The sequence below is a fragment of the Pogona vitticeps genome, chromosome 4 (assembly GCF_051106095.1).
Source record: "Pogona vitticeps strain Pit_001003342236 chromosome 4, PviZW2.1, whole genome shotgun sequence".
NCBI lineage: Eukaryota > Metazoa > Chordata > Lepidosauria > Squamata > Agamidae > Pogona > Pogona vitticeps.
Window position 1 is genome coordinate 226,858,413 of NC_135786.1, and position 21,304 is coordinate 226,879,716.

At 40.8% G+C, this 21,304-nt stretch overlaps 1 protein-coding gene across 31 annotated transcripts in view; it reads right to left on the bottom strand.

The window, feature by feature from the left end:
* MTSS1 (MTSS I-BAR domain containing 1) overlaps positions 1-21,304 on the bottom strand; it is a 170,646-nt gene that overhangs the window by 24,404 nt on the left and 124,938 nt on the right. For 17 of the 31 annotated variants that reach the window (XM_078391641.1, XM_078391632.1, XM_078391642.1 and 14 more), the window contains exons 4-8: positions 18,203-18,287; positions 16,900-16,991; positions 16,054-16,128; positions 7,885-7,896; positions 1,040-1,197 (exon numbers count right to left, since the gene is read on the bottom strand). In XM_078391641.1, coding sequence (XP_078247767.1) covers positions 1,040-1,197; positions 7,885-7,896; positions 16,054-16,128; positions 16,900-16,991; positions 18,203-18,287 — 422 coding nt within the window. The remainder of the gene's footprint in view (positions 1-1,039; positions 1,198-7,884; positions 7,897-16,053; positions 16,129-16,899; positions 16,992-18,202; positions 18,288-21,304) is intronic. The other 14 variants (XM_072999315.2, XM_020796538.3, XM_072999309.2 and 11 more) reach the window with 1 other exon arrangement.

The window sequence follows — 21,304 nt, forward strand, 5'->3', positions numbered from 1 at the left end:
TAGCAAGGGGTTGATCCCATGACAAAGTCTATTGTTAGTGTATATGCAGCCAATTGGGAAGAGCCTGACATGGAAAACGTCATGTCTGAAATCGTGCTGAAACAGTCCACATTCCAGACTCTGCATATAGGTATCTAACTGAAATACTCCCTTCATGTTCTCCTTATCATCCTCTCTACTCCCTACTCAAGAAATCCCCACCTACAAGGACCCTGACATGTTTACAGTAAAGTGCCTTCTTAGTGACAGTACCCATGGCAACCAGGGCCAATAAAAGGAAGCTGGGATTCCCCCTCCCCACGCCCGAAAGACTCATCTGGAATTTATTTGTTATCATCTAGAAGCTACATAAAAACATTTAAAAAAATATTTCCCTTGCCTTTAACATCTGTTATTATTTTATCTCTGCCTGTTCTAAGTATGTTTATTTATCATTTTTTAATGATGCATTTATTTCATTTTTACTTCTGAAGCCAGTCTGAAAATATTTATACTGCAGAACTGTACAGAAAATTTTCAGATAAATCAACTCTGCTTTCCATTCCTGTTCGCCTTGTCTTTGACTGATTGAAAGCCTCGTGTTCACTGACTGCATCCCAATCAGGCAACCCCACCCACACTTTAGAATGGGATGCAGTCAGTGCATAGAATAGCTGAATTGGAAAATTCGATGCTGATCCTGCAACCATCAAGAAGGAATATATATATTCCTTCTTGATGGTTGCAGGATCAGCATCGAATTTTCCAGTTCAGCTATTCTTTCCCCCTTCAGATAAGCCTTCAAGACTCTCCCCTTAAATGTCTCTATTTGAGAAGGCTGGCAACTTCTTATCTGAAAACAGTTTCTCAAATACTGTGTATATTTCTTAGATACATATTATTTCTACCGGACCCTATCTCACTCCTTTTCCCGTAGGCACTCAGAGAAGACATGACCCCCTAAAAAGTAGCTGCAAATATTTAAAAACATAAAGTATGCCCTTCAAGGGCTCATTAACGTTTTTACACAACAAAAAAGACAGAAGACAACGAAACTCACGATCACAGGCCGCAGCATAGAAATGAATGTGCAGAATCTGCCACGTTCTTCAATCAGGGCTTTTCTAACTGCTTGCTTCTCTGTTTCTTCTAGAAGCAGGTACTTGTCGTTCACATCCTGTAAGGCGCTGTCTAGCTGAGGCTGGATATCTCCTCTACCTATTCACAGGGGAGAAAGACAGAACTGATTTAATCCTCGAACTACTCCCTAGAAAGCTGGTGAAGGTCTTGACCACTTTTTCTACAGACAAACTCAAAAGGATGACAATCCATGAATGTCTCAACAGCTACCGTTACACACAGACACAATCAAACTGTCCCCGTTTCAATCCAGCCAATTTCAACTGCGAGCCTCCGAGTTGAATAAGTTTTTTTTCTTCTTTTATCAGAAATATTCTGACACACAATATCCCTTTTTCTTACATGACAGGACAATTCACAACAGACCAAAAAGGTGAAGAGAAGGAAAGAAGGTTCATATTTTTCATACAAGTAGGAAACCAACAACTCCTTTGCATCAAATATGTAAATCAAGATGGAGCAAAATTAAGCTGTGCCTACTCAATCTAAAGAACCCTGAGGGACTGTGGCAAAATAATGGAGGTCTCTTAATGGAGAAGACCAGTAATGGTGGAGAAATGTCACAGGATATGATGACGGTTTCATAAAATTAGACACAGAATACTGAGGAAGTTTTTCAGCTCTCATAAGCACTAGAACCTGGGATCAACTAATTGTCAAAACTGCAGGGGATTCAAGACAATCAAAAGAAAGCTATCTTCATAAACTGTGGAATTTACTACCACAAGGTGGCCACCAACTAAAATGGCTTGAAAAAAGACAATCGGATGAATTTATGGAGGATAGCACCAATGAGATCTGTAAATGTGATGGTGGAATGCTATCTCCAGAAATCAAAACCTCTCTGTCTGGAAAACCATGGGCCATTCACCACAGTGTTTCGGAAAGCTTACAAACAGAGAGAGTATGGAAGCAACAAGGTACTAAACTAAATAGAAATATCTGGTTTGAATCGTTAAGGTTCTTCTTCTGCTGTTATGAAAAATCCCTCATCTAACTTCTACAAGTGTTTCCCTACAATGGGCAGCTGAAGGAGAGCATCCAATTCCATAGCACAATGTTAGCTTATTTAGGAGAATATAGTGTTACTGTGGAAGACTTCTGTCATGGCAAGGAGGTTTAGTGGCATGTATTAACGATCCCTCTATGACCAATGCTTAGACCCCTGATAGGAAACTAGTTTATTATCTTTCCCATGACTGCAATATCTATGGGCCAGAAGGTTTTCTGGGAAATAAAAACCTGTTTGCCTCAGATGTTCTGGGCAGCAGTTCAAAGCTGACCATCTAGTAATTACAGCAAAGAAGCTGGATAGCTCTGAAACATGTTTATGCTTAGATATACGGTTTTATTATCATTTTGCTCATTAGCGAGGCCTGCTATCATTTTGCCAACTAGTGAAATGTAAATATAAGAAAAGTTGACTGTGCACAGAAATGTTTAATGAAAAGATACATTTCCCTGCTGTGGTGTCTAAAAATGGCATGGGTACTTTGCTTAGAAAGCTCAGAATAGGTCCAGATCCTGGGAAAATGATGCATCTCTAGTGGTTTCAGGGATTACCTGCTTATCAATCTCCAGGAGGTCCCAGTTAGCAGAAGGGGTGTGTGGTTGATCTTTCCATATACCTCGTTACTTTACTGTTCATGTTTTCTGTTCTACTGTCTCTTTAGCATAGCTTTTACTTTTCATTTACTAGTATGTTCACTGTTTAGGAATTTAAAAAAAGACCTCTTGGCAGCCTTCGTGAAACAAAGTAGTAGAGAAGCTAGTGAGCAAATCTTGCCCCAGAGCTTCTTCCAAATGGACCTGTATCCCTACCTGCCCTTTGGAAAGGATTATGGAAAAACTTACACACTTTGGACTTTAGCTCCCAAAATTCCCCAAAATCCTCCAGGTCATGTGGCCAGCTTCTGGCAGCAATCTTTCCCATCACCTGCTCCCTGATCCTTTCAAAATGAGATGCCAGGGACTGAACCTAGAACTTTCTGCACTGCAGAAAAGGTGCTATAAATCTAAGCTATTCCATACATTATCTTAGAATGTGCCCCTGAATTTCCTGCTAAGGTTCTGGGGCAGATATATAGGGTGTTTGTTTTTTTTTAAACAAACGAAACTGTGAAGTGGGAAGTTTGAAAACTGATTTATATCATGTTTGGTCAACAATAACTCCTCAATGGACTTCAAGGACTCATCAGTTCTGAAAGTGGGAAGCTAGAAAGCTGATTTATAGTACATTTTTGCAACAATAGCTCTTGCCAATGGACTTCTGAGGACTCAACGTCTCACTAAAAATGTGGTTATGCCCCATCAGAGTATGGTTAGAGGCTCTCAGCTTTTGGAAGTAGAATGTATTGCCCATCTCCAGTTTAATTGAACCCAGTATCCTAAAGAAAAGTTGGACAACGTATTAAGAATTGACATATACAAAAACAAGCTTTTCAGAGAGAAGCAAGAGGGACAGAAATCAATTGTACAAGGAACAGGCAATCAACTCAATTCAACTCAAGCCATAGGATTATTACCGTTCAAATGTATGCACAGCTCTTATTTCCTGCCAATTTCATTTCAGCAACAGACCCACCACCATATTAGAAAACATCTTTTGAATTCCCAGGCAGAAGTCCTATATCTTTAAAGGTGTCATTTACCACTGAAGCCAAGGTACTTCCCTAGAGAAGTTACCATCAAGGGGCATCGATAAAATTGAAGCTGGCACGAGACAGCAGCTGATTAAAGCAGTACATTTTCTCTTTTTGGGATGTTTGAAGTTGATAGGATACCACAATAAAATAGTTGCAGGAAAATGACATGCAAGGTAGTTTATTAAAGGGAAAATTTTTGCTGACACAAACATTCACTTTTGGCTTTGAAAGTGGCTGAAGCTCGCCACTTTATTTTATATAAAGTGTATTTTATATAAAGGGTATTTTATATAAAGGGTATATATATATATATATATATATATATATATATATATATATATATATATATATATATATATATATATATATATATATATATATATATATATATATATATATATATATATATATATATATATATATATACACACACATATATATACACAAAAACTTCTAATGCATCCACAGAATCCTATGGCTGTGGGACGATGTATGCATATAAAATTTGACCAAAAAGAAGTGATCCTAACAGGCATAGCTGGTATCCCACAGCCCAGCTTCATAACCAACAATCATCCTATATATGGCTAAAAATCCAAAAATACAAACTGATGTCTACAACTCCACTCTTCATTTCCACCCTAACAGTTCTTGTGTTTTATTCTCTCTTCTTCGCCTATAAGCCAGCAGAAGAGGTTTATGGCTCCATACAATCATGGCTCTACTTTGTAAAAGGCTAAACAGAAAAACGGTAGCCAGAATCCTCTCTTATTGGTTCATGGTTCCTGTGTCAGCAACTGAGCCTCCATCCTCCAACATTGTGAAAGACAAGCTGTCCTAATTCATAGTGCCCAACACTTTCCCCCTTCCAGCAAAGCTGGAACCAGCCCGGTTAATGCTAGTAATGTGCCCCTCTCCACCATTTATTTAGTTTCTGACCCACTACAGTTACAAAGACCTGAAATGAAAGCTCAGGAAGTACTGATCCGTTATTAGAAATGCAAGGGAAAATTAAAGGCTCAGATTTTGAGCACTGCCTTGAAGCACCTGGCTACTCGAGTGCAACTGTGCATGGCAGAAGCTTTTACTTTAAGACAATAAATCTGAATTAAACTCTTCAGGCTACTTCTGTAAGGAACTCACTGAAGCAAGAGGCAGAAACTTCTGTTCTAAATCAGTCTCCGCTATTTCAAATGCATACTAGCCTTTGGGTTATATTTAACATCCATACTACTACACCAGCAGTACCGTCAGGGGCTCTCAAAAGAATCTCTGCTCTGTAAAATCCTCTCGTAGGACAGAAATTACCTTACTACAAGCAAGGGGAAATATGGCAGATATGCAAAAAACTACAGATGTAGTGGAGAAAACGGGTAGGGAAATGCTTTGTGGAAGATTCATACAGTGGTGCCTCGCATTACGACGTTAATTCGTTCCAGCGAAATCGCTGTAGAACGAAAACGTCGTAATGCGAAAATAAAAAGCCCATTGAAACGCACTGAAACCCCTTCGATGCGTTCCAATGGGCTGGAAACTCACCGTCCAGCGAAGATCCTCCATAGGGCGGCCATTTTCGGTGCCTGTGCAGCGAGGAATCCGTCCCAGAAAACAGTGGGGAGCCATTTTATTTACCCGGTGGACATTTTGAAACTGCCGATCAGCTGTCTGAAAATCATCGTTTTGTGAAGAATCGGTTCCCAAAGCACGGAACCAATAATCGCAAAGCGAAATTCCCCTATTCAAACCATCGTTTTGCGATTGCAATTGCGATCGCAAAAAGATTGTTGTAATGTGGTTTCGTCGTAATGCGGAGCAATCATAAAGCGGGGCAGGACTGTACTGGATAACAGAAAGAACTTCACACAAAGCACAGTTAAACTGTGGAATTCACTTCCACAGAAAGTAATGAGTCCTACAAACCTAGAGTGCTTTGAAAATGTATTAAATGAATTTACGGAAGATGAGGCTTATCAAGAGCCAAACAGCTGAATGTTAATCTGATAGTCAGTGAGGATAGCTCTGTGGCACCTACGATAGGAATATGACGTCAACCAATGGCCAACAAGTTGGTGGGCTAGACAGGCCTTTGGTATTTTGTCTGATCCATAAGGGCTCTTGTTAAGCCTTTATTTTTGTTAAGCAGAGAAGTGCAGAAGCCCAAATGGGCGGTGTTTACACTAGACTTGTCCTGTCCGGGACCTTGCACTTGGCACAAAGGCTCCAGCCAGAGGGCACTCAAAGGCTTACAAGCTGCTGCTGGACCCTAAGGTCTGACCATACCCTGCCCTTCTGCACGTGAATAAGGATCCAAAACATCAACACACACATGTACCCCAAGTACCCAACTGAGCTTGCTTTTGTAAATGGCCCCACACAAGCTTTCTCCCTGCACATAGCATGTGCTATTTTTCCTCTTCCTCGAGATCCCTTCTCAAAGTTCACCCTTTCCATGAAGTCATGGATGCAAGATCTCAGTCCCCCAGACTGATTATAACCACTGTTGTTTCCAAGGTACACTGATCAGTAGTACTGATCCTGACCCGCTTCCACGCCACCTCTGCTTACATGTATCTCTTCCTTGCCTCCCAATATCAAACTTTAGCCTGGTACTGCAACACAGACATGATTTCTGTTTTTGTTCTTGTTTTGCTTATAAAATACAACATGCTAGGACAATGATTTCAGCCCCTGACCCATAGAGACCTGGTCAAAGTCCGTTATTCCTCATACCTAGCTGAACATCAGACTGACGTATTTCCCTGTGTGGTTCTTCTGAGAGGACCAATCACTGGCTCAATGTTACCTCATGACTGTACACATTCATAAGAGACAGGTGCTTTTATGACAAAAGCAAGGAAGGCTTTCAGGATAATCCTGTCATGTTTTGGGGGATTACCCGTTCAAATGATGAACCTGGATACTTAATGACCGACAGGGGTCAGCAGTGTCCCAGAAAAACAAGACAGCAAGAAATAGGTGAAATTTCAAAATTATTACCATTATGTTCAACTATTTGGTGTCCCTCTGACCTCCAACAAAATTATGACTTAACGACTAAACAACAACAACAAATGATCTTGTAAGAACTTTTTTGGCTTATTGTGAGACGCAGATGTCAAGGCCAAGAAATCTGATTAGGATTCCTAATTTACTTCACCAACCCAAGCACACCCTTCTTCCCTTGCTCCACACTTTCTGAGGATCTTAATATCCTAAGATACACAATCATCATTTTCTCCTCTTGACTCCTTGACTCTAAGTCATCCACCCTGAAGTCAGAACATCACTGCAGAATCAGTTCTCAAGAGTGAATTACTTCAATCAACTGGCAAGACAGCGCTCATTTATGTGTTACCAATCAAGGCATAACATGCATGTGATTGTATATTTTTAAAGGAAAAAAAACAAGAGGCTGTAGGGGCAACGGATTACACACATAAACAATGTTAGGCTCTAGACTTTAAAAAACAGCAATTTAAAAGCATCTTTGGAATCAGTCTGAGATTTGTCTTGAAATCTACAATGAGAGATTGTAGAGGAGGTTTTCAATGCTTCATTCAGTTTCCTCATTCCAAAGGGAGGTCATGTGGACACCTGGCCCAGTCTTATATGAATGGAAAGCTGCTGCTCAAATGCTTTACAGCCACTTTGTTAAGATGAGGTTGGGTTGCAATTTTTTAACAAATATTTCTTTCTATGTTAGGCAGATGTACAGCCATTTTCCACAGTACACACTACAAAAAAGCAATGGTGGAAAATTGGTACTGTATATCTAAATGTTCTTAATGAGGACTAGACAACATGCCAGTCCTACATAATATTATTGCACAGATATTTGAAAGTATTATGGACTGTGTGTATATGTGGATGTAAGTTTAAAAACTGAAGCAAGTGCTATGGCACCCAAAATATTTTCCAACTCTGGTGGAGCATCTTCTGCATTCATACAGGAGTTGAATGAGGAGAACATGGACTTTAACACTTGCTCTTGGATTTGAAGGCCAAACGGTGTGTGTTCTTAAAGTTTAGAATTAAAGTCTAGGCAGCTAGACAACCATAGAGATCACAGCAAGAAATTACATTGACGATCCATCAGGGATACAGTGCAGCTCAAACTTACCCAGTGCCTCAGCTGTCGAAAAGGTGAGCATGGTGAGAAATAGCAGGATACAAAAAATTGACACAGGAAAAGGAAAACAAAAGAAGTCAAAACCAGTGTTCTAGCACTCCTGGGGTTCACTCATCATTATTAGCTTGAAGAGATGCAGAATGATTCTGTTCCTGTCGTGACTTCTTTGGTTTTTTTTTTTAAATACATCAACCCTAGTAATCCTGAAATGTGAATTTTCCCAACAGAATCCGTTGTATTGAAAAACTGGTTAAAACCACTTCAGCTTTACAGCTTAATGTTCTTTATGCAGTTTTGACAGCCGGTACTTAAAAAAATGGACACGCTAGATCTACATGATACAAACCAATGAATTAGATTGGGAACCACAACAAAGTTGATGTTTACGAGTCTAGTTCAACAAAGGTGTGTTCTGATCTTTCATTCTGTAGCTTGCAAAACTGGGAACACGCTCTATTCCCCCCACTTCCATGTTATCTCCCTCCCCAAGTTTAGAGGAGTAACCCTGACTCAAACATTGCACACTGATTACATAAAAATGCACAGCACAACATAGTTGTTGATTGTGATGGAAATGACACAGGCTTTCCATACAGTTCTCTTGTGGTTTTATGCAATTAGATTACATTATGAAAATCTGCACATGTTTGCAAAGCTCAAAAGAGTGCTGTTTTTACGTAATTTTCTTTGTACGACACTTGAGGGGAAAAAAGAAAATCAGAGCAACAGAAGTAACAGATTTTACCACTGGGCCACTTGAATCCTCACATATTTTAAACTGGTAAATTACCTATAGATTCCTCCCTACTACCGTGGAAATTCGGCATGCTCAGGTCTTGAGTAGAACTGAAGGTAGATAAAATTTTTGCTGTATCTATACAGTAATTATATATGGACATCATTATGTAAACTTGTAGGCTGGGACTTTAAAAATACATGAGCATTAACAAATACATCCCTACAGTACGAAATAGCAGAATGAAATAACCTAAAGGTTCCTCTTCACGGATTGCTGCCTTGTCGTAGCGAAGGCACTTGAGTAATTCAGAGAAGCTATGGGCTATGCTGTGCAGGGACACCCAAGACGGACAGGACATAGTGGAGAGTTCTGACTAAGCGCAATCCACCTGGAGCAGAAACTGGCAAGCCACTCCAGTATCTTTGCCAAGAAAATCCCATTAACATAAACAAAAGGCTAAAATATATGATGCTGGAAGATGAGCCCCTCAGATCGGAAGGCGTCCAACATGTTACTGAGGAAGAGCGGAGGACAAGTACAAGTAGTTCCAGAGCTAATGAAGGGGTTGGGCCAAAGCCGAAAGGACACTCAGTTGCGGACGTGCCTGGAAGTGAAAGGAAAATCCGAAGTGCAAAGAAAAAATACCGCAGAGGAACCTGGAATGTAAGATCAATGAACCTTGGTAAGCTGGATGTGGTCAAACAGGAGATGGCAAGAATAAACATTGACAGCCTGGGCGTCAGTGAACTAAAATGGATGGGAATGGGCGAATTCAATTTAGACGATTATCATATCTACTATTGTGGGTAAGAATCCCATAGAAGAAATTGAGTAGCCCTCAAAGTCAACAAAAGAGTGGGAAAAGCTATACTGGGATGCAATCTCAAAAATGATAGAATGATTTCAATACGAATCCAAGGCAGACCTTTCAACATCACAATAATCCAAGTTTATGTACCAACCACCAATGCTGAAGAGGCTGAAACTGACCAATTCTATGAAGACTTACAACACCTTCCAGAACTGACACCAATGAAAGATGTTCTTCTCATTATAGGGGATTGCTTTATGCTAAAGTAGGGAGTCAAGAGATAAAAGGAACAACAGGGAAGTTTGGCCTTGGAGTTCAAATTGAAGCAGGGCAAAGGCTAATAGAGTTTTCTCAAGAGAACAAGCATCACAAAGACTCTTTTCCAACAACACAAGAGGTGACTCTACACATGGACATCACCAGATGGGCAATATCGAAATCAGATTGATTATGTTCTCTGCAGCCAAAGATGGAGAAGCTCTATACAGTCATCAAAAACAAGACCTGGAGCTGATTGTGGCTCTGATCATCAGCTTCTTAGAGCAAAACTCAAGCTTAAAGTGAAGAAAGCAGGAAAAACCACTGGGCTAGTCAAATATAATCTAAACTAAATCCCATAGAGGCTATGACAGATTTTACTTTCCTGGGCTCCATGATCACTGCAGATGGTGACAGCAGCCACAAAATTAAAATATGTCTGCTTCTTGGGAGGAAAGTGATGACAAACCTAGACAGCATCTTAAAAAGCGGAGACATCACCTTGCGGATAAAGGTCTGCATAGTCAAAGCTACGGTTTTTCTAGTAGCGATGTATGGAAGTGAGAGCTGGACCATAAAGAAGGCTGACTGCCGAAGAATTGATGCTTTTGAATTGTGGTGCTTGAGGAGACTCTTGAGAGTCCCCTGGACTGCAAGGAGATAAAATCTATCCGTTCTGAAGGAGATCAACCCTGAGTGCTCACTGGAAGGACAGATCCTGAAACTGAGGCTCCAATACTTTGGCCATCTCATGAGAAGAAAGGACTCCCTGGAAAAGACCCTGATATTGGGAAAAGCGTGCAGGAGGAGAAGGGGATGACAGAGGACAAGATGGCTGGACAGTGTCATCGAAGCTACCAACATGAATCTGACCCAATTCTGGGAGGCAGTGGAAGACAGGAGGGCCTGGCCTGCTCTTGTTCATGGGGTCACGAAGAGTCGGACACGACCTAATGACTAAACAACAAAGTTTTCACCATCAATATATGGTCAGCACATTGGCCTGAAGAGTACATTTCCAATGGAACAGGTTAACTTCTGAAAGGTTCCAAGAGCCCCTTTTAACTAACAAGTGCAACAAGAAACCAACACAATCACACATTAGATTTGCTCTTGACCCATTTCTTTCTGTTAACGCTTATTAAAAATGGATACTACCAATTCCCAAACAAAGATTTTCCAAAACATGAACGCACATAAGCAGAACAATCAGAGAGTGAAAGCATCTTCCGTGAGAACAGCCCAAATTCTTATAAGACAGAAATGTCTAGAGATTAACTGTCCAAAATCATAAAGCTTAACAAGACCCAGACTTACTCAATGATCCAAAGAGAGTCAAAATATCAAAGTGAAATGTAATTCCAGCATTCTTTTGTGTTCTTCAGAGTGGTTCACCACGTTCTATACTCCAATAGGATTTCATGTACTATTTGAAAGATAGCTTATCAACATACAATACTAAAACATCAGTCACAGTTAAATAAATTCAGGAGGTCCCTGATTTATTTATATTTGCTTGTTCCTTGTTTTACAGTAGGAAAGCACTCCAAGGATTATCTAGTCTAACCAGAGTGGATTTGATTTAAATCATGATTTAAATCAGATTTTGTTACAATTTAAAATATTGCATTTTTATTTAAATCATGATTTAAATCAATTTGATTTAAAAATAATTGGTTTTTATCCACCCTGTGTCTAACCCCTGCCAAAGCAGGAAACCACAGCTAAAGCATTGCTATCAGACTGCTATCCAACCTCTGTTTTAAAACTTCAAACAAAGAAGAAACCACCACTTTCTGGGGTAGCCTGTTCCACTGCTGAACAGATCTTTCTGTCAAGAAGTTCTTCCTCATGTTTAGTTAAAATCCTCTTTCTTGTAATATAAGGGCGTACCCACTATATCTGGGTCAGGGGAGTTTTCTTCACCTTTTGCACAGCAGCTTTCAAGTATCTGAAGATGACTATCATAGCCTACATGTCTGTTTTATAATTATTCTAATAACTACTATTTCCTGTGAGAAAATAAAGGGGGGGGACTAGCCACAATCTGCTTAAGAGCACTCCTTTGACAGAATTTGAGGGGCAATGTGTCACAACTCAGAAATCAAAACAATATGGTTCAATTGACAAAAGCCACATTTTCCACTTAAAAATGAGAGAAAGCCAAATACAACGGTGCCTCGCACAGCGATCACTCCATATAGCGAAGAAATCGCTTTGTGACACTGTTTTTGCGATCACAAAAGTGATCGCTTTGCGATGGCCCCTATGGGGAAAATTCGCTTTGCGATGATCGCAGGGAAGCGATCATCGCAAAGCCCCCATTTTCAGCCAGCTGATCGGCAGGGCTTTGCGATGATCGTGGGGAAGCAATCATCGCAAAGTCCCCATTTTCGGCCAGCTGATCGGATTCAAATCTTTGCTTGACCAAAGAAACTTACTAGAGATGGCCATGATAATCCACTCCTTCACACTCTCACACCAACTAAAAACTTCTATTAGGGTTGCCACAAGTTAGAAGAGACTTAATGGCGCCTACGTAAGAGCAACAAGTCAAAATCAGCCACTTGAAGCTCAAGTTCTAAGGTTAAGAGTGAGAGCCAGCCTGGTGTAGTGCGTAGAGTTGTAGACCAGGACTGAGAGCACTTAGGTTTAAATGCCCTCTCAGCCAAAGAAACTGACTAGGGGTGGTAATGGTAAATCACTCCTTAAACATCTCATATGCCTCAAAAACATGGAGTCAGTATAAGTCAGGAGCAACCTGACAGCATGAAACATTAAATAAGGACTAGCATCAAGGACAGTTAGCTTAGGTCCAGTTTTAAGCTATTTCTCATCCCTAGTGTTGAGGGACATTTTCTCAACTGTGCCCCAACAAAATCCTGTGCTTTCTGAAAATCTACTCCAGCGGGTTTCCTAGATCTCCAAAACATATTTTAAGGGCACATCAGGCACTGTGGAGGGAGTGGCTGCTATTTCCTTCCCAATCCTACTGATGGAAGCAGTTCTTTTGACAAAACTACCATTTTGGATCCCTGCTCATGTACCCAACCTCAATGGTCAACTAACAAATCAACCTCCTCCTAATGTCACAGTCAAATCTTTAGTCATCATGACAAAGATTTGGGCCTGTGCATTTTCCCTAATGCCACACACAAACACTGCAGTTGCTTTGTAGTTTTCAGAGAGGTGGCTATGTCAGCAACAATAAAAAGAAAACAGAAGTACAGTGGTGCTTCGCTTGACGAGGATAATCCGTTCCAGCAAAATCGCTGTAGAACGAAATTATCGTCAAGCGAAAGTAAAAATCCCATTGAAATGCATTGAAAACCAGTTCAATGCGTTCCAATGAGCGAAATATCTCAGCGTCCAGTGAAAATCCTCCATAGGGCGGCCATTTTCCGGTGCCTGTAATGCAAGGAATCCATCCTAAAACAGAGCGGGGAGCCATTTTGCACAGTGGGTGGCCATTCTGAAGACCCGACGATCAGCTGTAAAGATCGTCGTTAAGCGTCAGTTCCCGCAGCAGGGAACCGATCGTCGTAAAGCAGTTTTTCCCTATTAAAACATTGTTTTGCAATCGCAAAAACTTCATCGTAAAGTGATTTCCTCGTCTAACGAGGTAATCATCAAGTGGGGCACCACTGTACTGTACTGTGTCCCCTTTTTAAATGACCACATTTACTTCAGTGTGAGTTTTCATTGGTTACAATCTGCTTCTTCAGGGTCAGAAGCAGTAGACTGCAGCCCACAAAAACATGGAAATTAATCTGTTATATCTTAATGATGACACAGACATTTTTGTTTCTGCAATCTTTGTGTCTGCAGAAAATGGAACCTCCGTATTGCCTTTCTTCCCAACAGGCTTTGCCAGAGGTCATGTGATACCTGCAGAACTCTCTCATTCATAAACCCTGTGCAGAAATCCACAGGTTAAACAAAACTTGCCAAGTCTGGATGCCTATGCCTTCTCCACTTCCCATACTGTTTTTAACCATTTAGCTTTATGAAGAGTTTTGTAGACCCCCCAAAGATGGTGCATTCCATGAATCTACAGTCGATCCCAATAACGTTATTGCCCACTTGTGTTTTATGGATTGATATCTGTTCAAGATGGACACAGCACTTGTAGGAACAGCTTCCGGGTTCCATACAACTGCTCCTCCGCAACTCTATGTTCCCAGAATTGGCAAAACAGTTACCTAGAAGCACAGAATTGAGCAGGTGACCAACGATACAATATGGATGGGACAGGGGTACAGCTCAGCACAGAACAGAGACCAACTCTAGAGCCTTGAACAACCTTGACTATGGTTTCACTGGAAAGGCTGTCTCTGAAACCTGCTGTAAAACCCACTGGTAAAATGCACCAGTGGAATGCATCATATGGAAATATTTCAGTACATAAGATTGAACGAATTCCACTGACTTATCTAAGCTTTCTTTTACTCAATACATATAAATACATGATACAATCAGCGAACAAAAGGCAATGACTGTAGGAGGCACAGTGTTTACAGATGGAACACACAAAGGGTGGGAACACAGCGTAACTTCCTAATTTAATTGTTATATGATACTCAAAACAAGCAGCTTGCTTTCCAGTAGTGTTTGTTGTGTTAAAAAACACAGCAAAATGTGGCGTCTTGTCAAATGAAATGAAAGGACAGTGTTTTGAGAACACTTTAGCAGCAATAAACCTCATAGCCAGACATCCTAATAGCTAGAACAAAAAGTACGTTAGAGCACGGTCATGATATGCATGCCAATTCAGTAAGATAGTGTTTCCTAAATTATGTGCTGGATTCCAACTTTGTGTGGGAAGGGAATCATAACTTAAGTGCTGGCTCCGGGTTCTGTGTAAAAAGGTCCACGGCATGATGTCCTCAGTGGGCTCCTCTATGAATGACTTTACCTCTTCCTCACGTCTGTCCCCATTTCCTCTTTATTCGCCTTTTCTCTCTCTTTTTCTCTAGGCCATAAATGGGCAAAGACTAGCCTCCATGCCACATTTATTTATTGATTATTAATGTATTTAAGATATTTTTATCCATTCCTTTTCCTTAAAAGTACCCAAGGCCTTTTCACTGAAGCCCTGGCTTCCCTGGGGTCCCAGATGAAATAAAAAAGGCGAGAGGCTGGAGAAATGTCACTTTTACTCCTGGAAGCCTCCTGGACCAGCATTTTTGCCACTAAATTGGTCTTTAGGTCCCCTCCACCATCCAAAAATAGAACTGAGAAACAAGAAATAACTTGGATGGATGTTTGTGCAAAATGCTGTTAGTTACACCCACCAGTATAATGAATTGGGGTAAATATCACTAGCAAACTATGGGAAGTTAGGGAAGTTAGCACAGGCATTTGTGGCCATGTGACTTGACACAACAGCAAATGCCTATGCTAACTTCCTAACTTGCAGCAATTCACCAATGAGCTAGATGTCAATTGTGTTTCACTAGTTTAAAACCTCAACAGGATTTTGGCCTTGAATTATTGAGCTAGGCATCGTCCATCAGGGCTCCTGGGAGTGAAAAACAGGTCCCTAGGCCCTCCTGAATAGTGTACCCCCTGCTCTAGATCCCATCTACACCACTGCGCAATAGGTAAAGCTTACATTCCTGCAGAATGCAGGCGAATGGACAGAGCCAGAAAGGAGAAACAACAACAGCAGAGCCGAGAGGATCTTGGCACAACCAATGCATCCCCTGCAGACGTCAGGGCCTCAACAAGTAACTTAACAATGCCTGCCCATGACACACCACAATACAGGGAAATCATGAGCCGTGTAGCTCAAACTTTTTCAAATTTTGGTTCATGGTCTCACTGGAGTACCTGAAAGAATAGGCTTGAAAAGGCCTAGTCACTTCATGCTGAAAGATGCACCTAAAAAGACACAATGTGATGAGCATGGAAGTTTCTTCTTGTGTTCTCGGCTGCATGCGATTATTGCCCAGTAGCACCTGTATCTCTCTGCTTATTCTCAGGAATAACGAGCATGTGCACCCTTTTCTCCAGCTCCCTCGCTCTTTCAGTCTGCATAGATCCAAGGGCGGGCCTCTGGTGATTGCCTAAAAACCTTGAACTACCCCCCCCCCATCCCTGATGTAAGGTCCAAGAAGATGCGTGCAAGGAGCTATCATTTGTTGCTGGTCCAGCAAGTTAAGAAAGGGGTGGAAATATATGGGAGATTATTCCAGGGTAGAGACATTAGATATGGCATGAAAAAAAAATCAAGCATTTATAACTTTAAATAGCTATTTAGGTATATTATCATATGATCATGACCTATCACTATAAATCAAACATGGAATTCTTCATGAAGCAAGTAAAGAAAAACTATGGGGGCATTTACCTTTCTTTGCTTTCTTCTGCAGCTTCAATGTGTCTGAAGATTTCTTTTTTATCTCCTGGCGGGCTTTTTTATATTCTAAAAAGAGAGACAAACACAGTCTGCACTCTTGACACACATGATGTCTATTTCACAGTAGACTTTTAGAAGAAGCTCAAGCTATGCCTCATGTTATTAGAAGTGGAAACAAGGCAAGCAATCGGCAGCATATTGAGCAGTCCAATTACATATGTGCTTACTCACAAGTAAGCCCCACTGAGTTCAATGAGCTTTGTTCCCATGTATGTTTGTAAAGGATTGCAAATCAAAGCACTCTTGAAAAAAGTCTGAGTAACTGTTATACTACAGTATTTTGAAACTTAAAATGTAAGGATATGCAGAGGATCAGGGAGGAAACACAGAAAACACAGTGCTCTGTGATCAGGGATGTTTAAAGTAATTCCAAAGGGTCTCATTTTTTTTCAAAAAAAACTCCCCACTGAATTACTCACAGGGAGCAGAGGGGTTGAGGAGTGGCTATGAGCAGGATCCATGCCTGAGCAGCACTTCTAGTGCCCACTACCACACCTGCAGCTTACAAGAAAAAAGGACAATAAAGTAAATGAGTCTTCTGGCACCTTAAAGACCAGCAAGTTTGTTTACAGCTATTGTGGACTTAAGAGAAAACTAGTGCTATGTCTTGCATCAACTCCCAATGGCCAGCTTGTGGCATGACTAGTTAGTTAATGGTAGCTTCCTGAGTAAACCATAGAAAAAGAGAAGGTGCTTGCAACAAATCTGTTTTATTTTCTGTTTCCAACCTTAGAGTTCAGGCGCATCTGTCCATCAGCCCCCCTTTCACATAAGTACCTTTTGCGTGGTCTTTGTCCAGTTGGTTAACCACTTTCTTCCACTCTTCCATCTGCTCTTGAAGTGGGTTTATCAGACAGTCAATTAAAGCACTAATTTTATTGAGAAAACACAAAGAGGAATCAAATCCTGCAAGGGGAAAAAATCCATTCTGAACCTACCTCCTAAGCTTAATTATGGAATGCTCTGCAATACTTTCACAGAATCATAGAGGCAGAAGGGGGATATAAGGTCATTGAGTCTAGCCCTCTGCTCAATTCAGGAATCCAAATCAAAGCAGATTTGAAAGAAGTTCGCCCAATTTTCTCTTGAATGCCTCCAGTGCTGGAATGCTCACCACCTTCCAAGGTAACTGGTTCTACTGTCATATTCCTCTAATAGTTGAGGAGTTTTTACTAATATTCAGCCTAAATATGGCTTCTGTAGATTGAGCCCATTATTAATTGTCCTGCACTCAGGGATGATTGAGAACAGATCCTGCCCCTCTTCTGTACGACTACAGAATCACAGAATGGACGGTTCATATCTATCAATAACTGCTGAGCATTCGTAAGAATGCTTCAGGCTGGATTGAAGCACTTCACAAACCTTATCTCTGCAACCCATACTCCATTCCTGCACACTAGTGTGTGTGAAACTGTCTCCATATTACAGATGGTATAAGAAAGGCGGGGCTGACACTAAGAGACCATGGCTAATCAAGAGTATGACTGCTTGGCACAGTATAGATTTACTCTGGGGATTCCCTTATTTGTAACTCATACGAACCCAGATATTTTGTAGTGGATTGCTGCCCTGTCAGCATGGTCAGTGGTAAGGGATTATGGGAGCTGGAGTCCTAAAGATCAAGAGGGCCCAGGTGGCCTACCCACTTTTAACTTATTCACACAGTCAATCTCTGGAACTTATTTCAGAATATTGGAGCAGGCCCAGTAAAATATTTGCCTGCTTCTCAATCCTGGAAGTTCTGCCCTTTGGCATCTGCCGCTCGCCGCTGAGCTACAGTGGCAACAAGGATGTGGATCCCTAGTGCGTAAAAAGACTTGAGTTGGAGATCTTAGTTTCTCACGATGGGCAGTTCAATCTCCTCTTTCCACAAAGCCCAGATTGTTTGGCGAGAGAAAAGGAAAGGGTGTTCCCACTGACAAAACATCAGAGGTTAGCTGGAAGCCAGCCCCAGCAAACAACTCCGTGCAGTCCTGAATGAAAGAGGTTGTGTACCAATTACATCTTGACAGCCATCCAGGAGCTAATGAAGAACGACTTCCAAACCCCCGTCAGCTCACTGGCACACAGGACTCACCTTGAAAACTGTCGGAGCTTGGACTCTATACTTCTGTGCCTCATGCACATTCTGGTCAAAGCAGAGCCAATTTCTCTGGTAGCACCTGCAAAAAAGAGAACCAAAAGAGAAAAAAAAATGGGCTTCCTCATAACTGATCCAAAAATGTTCAGAATTTTAAAACAGTACAAGAAAGAACGTCAAAGAGCCTTTAAAATACAGATTTGACCAGTGGTTCCCGACCTTGGGTTTCTAAATGCTGAGTGTCTGCTAGTGTAAATTCGTCTTGAGATGTTCAAATGGGTTTTAATTTGTGTATTTTTATTTCAAAGAGTTTCAGCTAGTGACAGGGTTTAATTGTACTTATTATATACCCATTGGAATGTTTTTATTGCATATTTCAAACTACCCAGAGGGTGGCAACACTAGCTGGACAATACAGAAATGGAGAGAGAGAAAAAAAATAAACTTCTCCCAGAGCGACTTTCATCTCCTAGATTGAAATTTGCCAGATCCACGTTTTAGAGCCAAGTTCTAATCCTCACTGAGCTATTAACACTCATTTCAGGTTGGTCACACATGCCAACCCTACCCACACTGCATGGTTGTTGTGAGGGTGAAGTTGTGAGGAAAGAGCCCTGTCAAGTAAAGTCATTAATTTCATAAAATGGGTTTTTTTTCCACAGGACTCACTTACGCAACAAAGAGTTTATCTATTAGGATAAATACCACACAATAGCATAAATAAACATAGAACTGAAAAGCAGATCAATATTTGGAGGTCAGGTTTGAAATAAGTGAACCAAATCACAAACAAAAGTTACTTTAAAACACAAAACCAACATCTCAGTCACCAGTCCATATTAGCTGATTTCCAAACAACAGCCTCAAAGAACGGAATAAAGAACTAGATATTTTAAATCAACTGGTAAGTTATATACCACAGACAATAAGCAGATGACTTTGTTAGTCGTAGCAAATAATGAAAAAGAAAGAGGGGGAAAGACAACATTACCTGAACATTGTGAGACAAGGAGAAACACTAGATTTTTTGAAGAATAAAAGATAAAAAGCACATCCCCAAATTTCTTTTAATCTAATTATCAGTTATTCTCCTAATGTTAGGTACCTTTTTTTTTTCTTTTTTGGCCTTTCAGTGCAAGCTGATGCACTGCCTCAGGTTCTGCAGTTTGGAAATTTACTTTCTAGAAGTAATTCACTCTCAATATTCATTCCAGTGTTTAATCAATAATTCATCACAATCACTTTTGTAATGTTTGAAAAGAAACCCTCTGACTCTTCTTTTCCTTTTTTCACAAGGAAACCTCTAAAGACTGGTTCTTAAAGATGGCATAAGGCTTGAAAACCTTCTGTCCAGATCCCTCTAAAAATACACCAACATTCCCATGGAAATTAATGTAAGTCATTATTTTTATTGACAGTGTCTCTAATCGATTAATCTTTAATCTGTGAGGATCTGCATCTTTTCTCATTACTTGAGAAAGAAAAGCAAACAAATACTGAAAGATCACAGCCATTACAAGCCTTTTACGCCTATTCAAAAGATAGGAGACCCCATACAAATCTCCACTGCAACAAGATAGGAAAACAAGATTGCAGGAACCCCATTTCCAGACGCTCAAAGTTGGCAGCTCCCCCCCCCATGATGTCTACCAGAAACACCCCCCTCCCGAAAAGGGGTCTTGATTTATATCACACTGAACTCAAGGCCTAGTGCAAGGGGGGAGGGCCTTTCCTTCCTCCCTTGCTCTGAGAAAACACTGTGTTGTTGTTGTTTAGTCATTATGTCGTGTCCGACTCTTCATGACCTCATGGACCAGAGCATGCCAGGCCCTCCTGTCTTCCACTGCCTTCTGGAGTTGGGTCAAATTCATGTCATTCACTTCAGTGTCACTGTTCAACCATCTCGTCCTCTGTCGTCTCCTTCTCCTCTTGCCTTCACACTTTCCCAACATCAAAGTCTTTTCCAGAGAGTCCTCTCTTCTCATGAGATGGCCAAAGCTTTGGAGCCTCAGCTTCAGGATCTGTCCTTCCAGGGAGCACTCAGGGTTGATCTCCTTCAAAATGGATAGGTTTGTTCTCTTTGCGGTCCAGGGGACTCTCAAGAGTCTCCTCCAGCACCACCATTCAAAAGCAAGAAAACACTGAAGACGAAGGTTTATGCTTGTGTAGAGGTTCAGAGACACTCAGAAAAGAAAGAGAAAAGTCTTGCTGCTTTCCACAGATTTCCAAAGTGCTTTACACTCATCACAAAAAATCAGCACCCTATCGAAATCTATTGTAGATCTGTAAGCTAGACTTCTCTAAACTCTTAATACCAGTAGATGGCGGCATTTACAAGAAACATAAAAGATCTGCACAAATTATAGGAGAGGAAGAGGAGGTGCCTTGGGGAACACCCACAGGCGGAAGGATGACAATACTCACTTGTAGTCTGGCCACTGCATCTGATAATCAGAGATACACAGCTATGATGGCTCATGGCCACGGCAAGACCTTTCCTCCCTCAGTCCACTAACTAGTGTCCATCACCTTCATCCCTTGCCAATTGGTGTCTTTCCACCCTCTCCCCATTCTGAGTCTGGGCAAGTGAAGAAATGGACATTTAGCCCATATAAATGCATGAACTCCTCAGTTCCTATAATTACTACACGATGGGGTTTTGTATAACGTTATTTTAATTTCCATTTCATTTAACCTAAATCTACTCACAGTTTCACAACATAAATGACCTGAAACTCACATAACTGGAATGTCAAATCAATCTATATTACTTTCTTTAGATAAAATATTTTAGATACAGGTATACACGCCACAATCTTTCAGAAAATACCCACACCTTCTGAAAAGCTAGCCATTTCCCAAAGAGATCCGCTAATTTAAAGCAGTCTGGGAAAGATACTAAAGACTTTTCCAAGGGAAAAATGGCACCAAATTTGTGCGTCATAGTTTTTTCATACTGTAGAATCTTTTATTTGTTAAGGTTGAGGAAGCTTCATTGGTCCGAAGAGGTGGGCTACAGTTCACAACAGTCTATGCCAAATAAAACTTCCTCATCTTTAAAGTGTCACAAGCCATTGTACTTTTTTGATGCAACGGAGG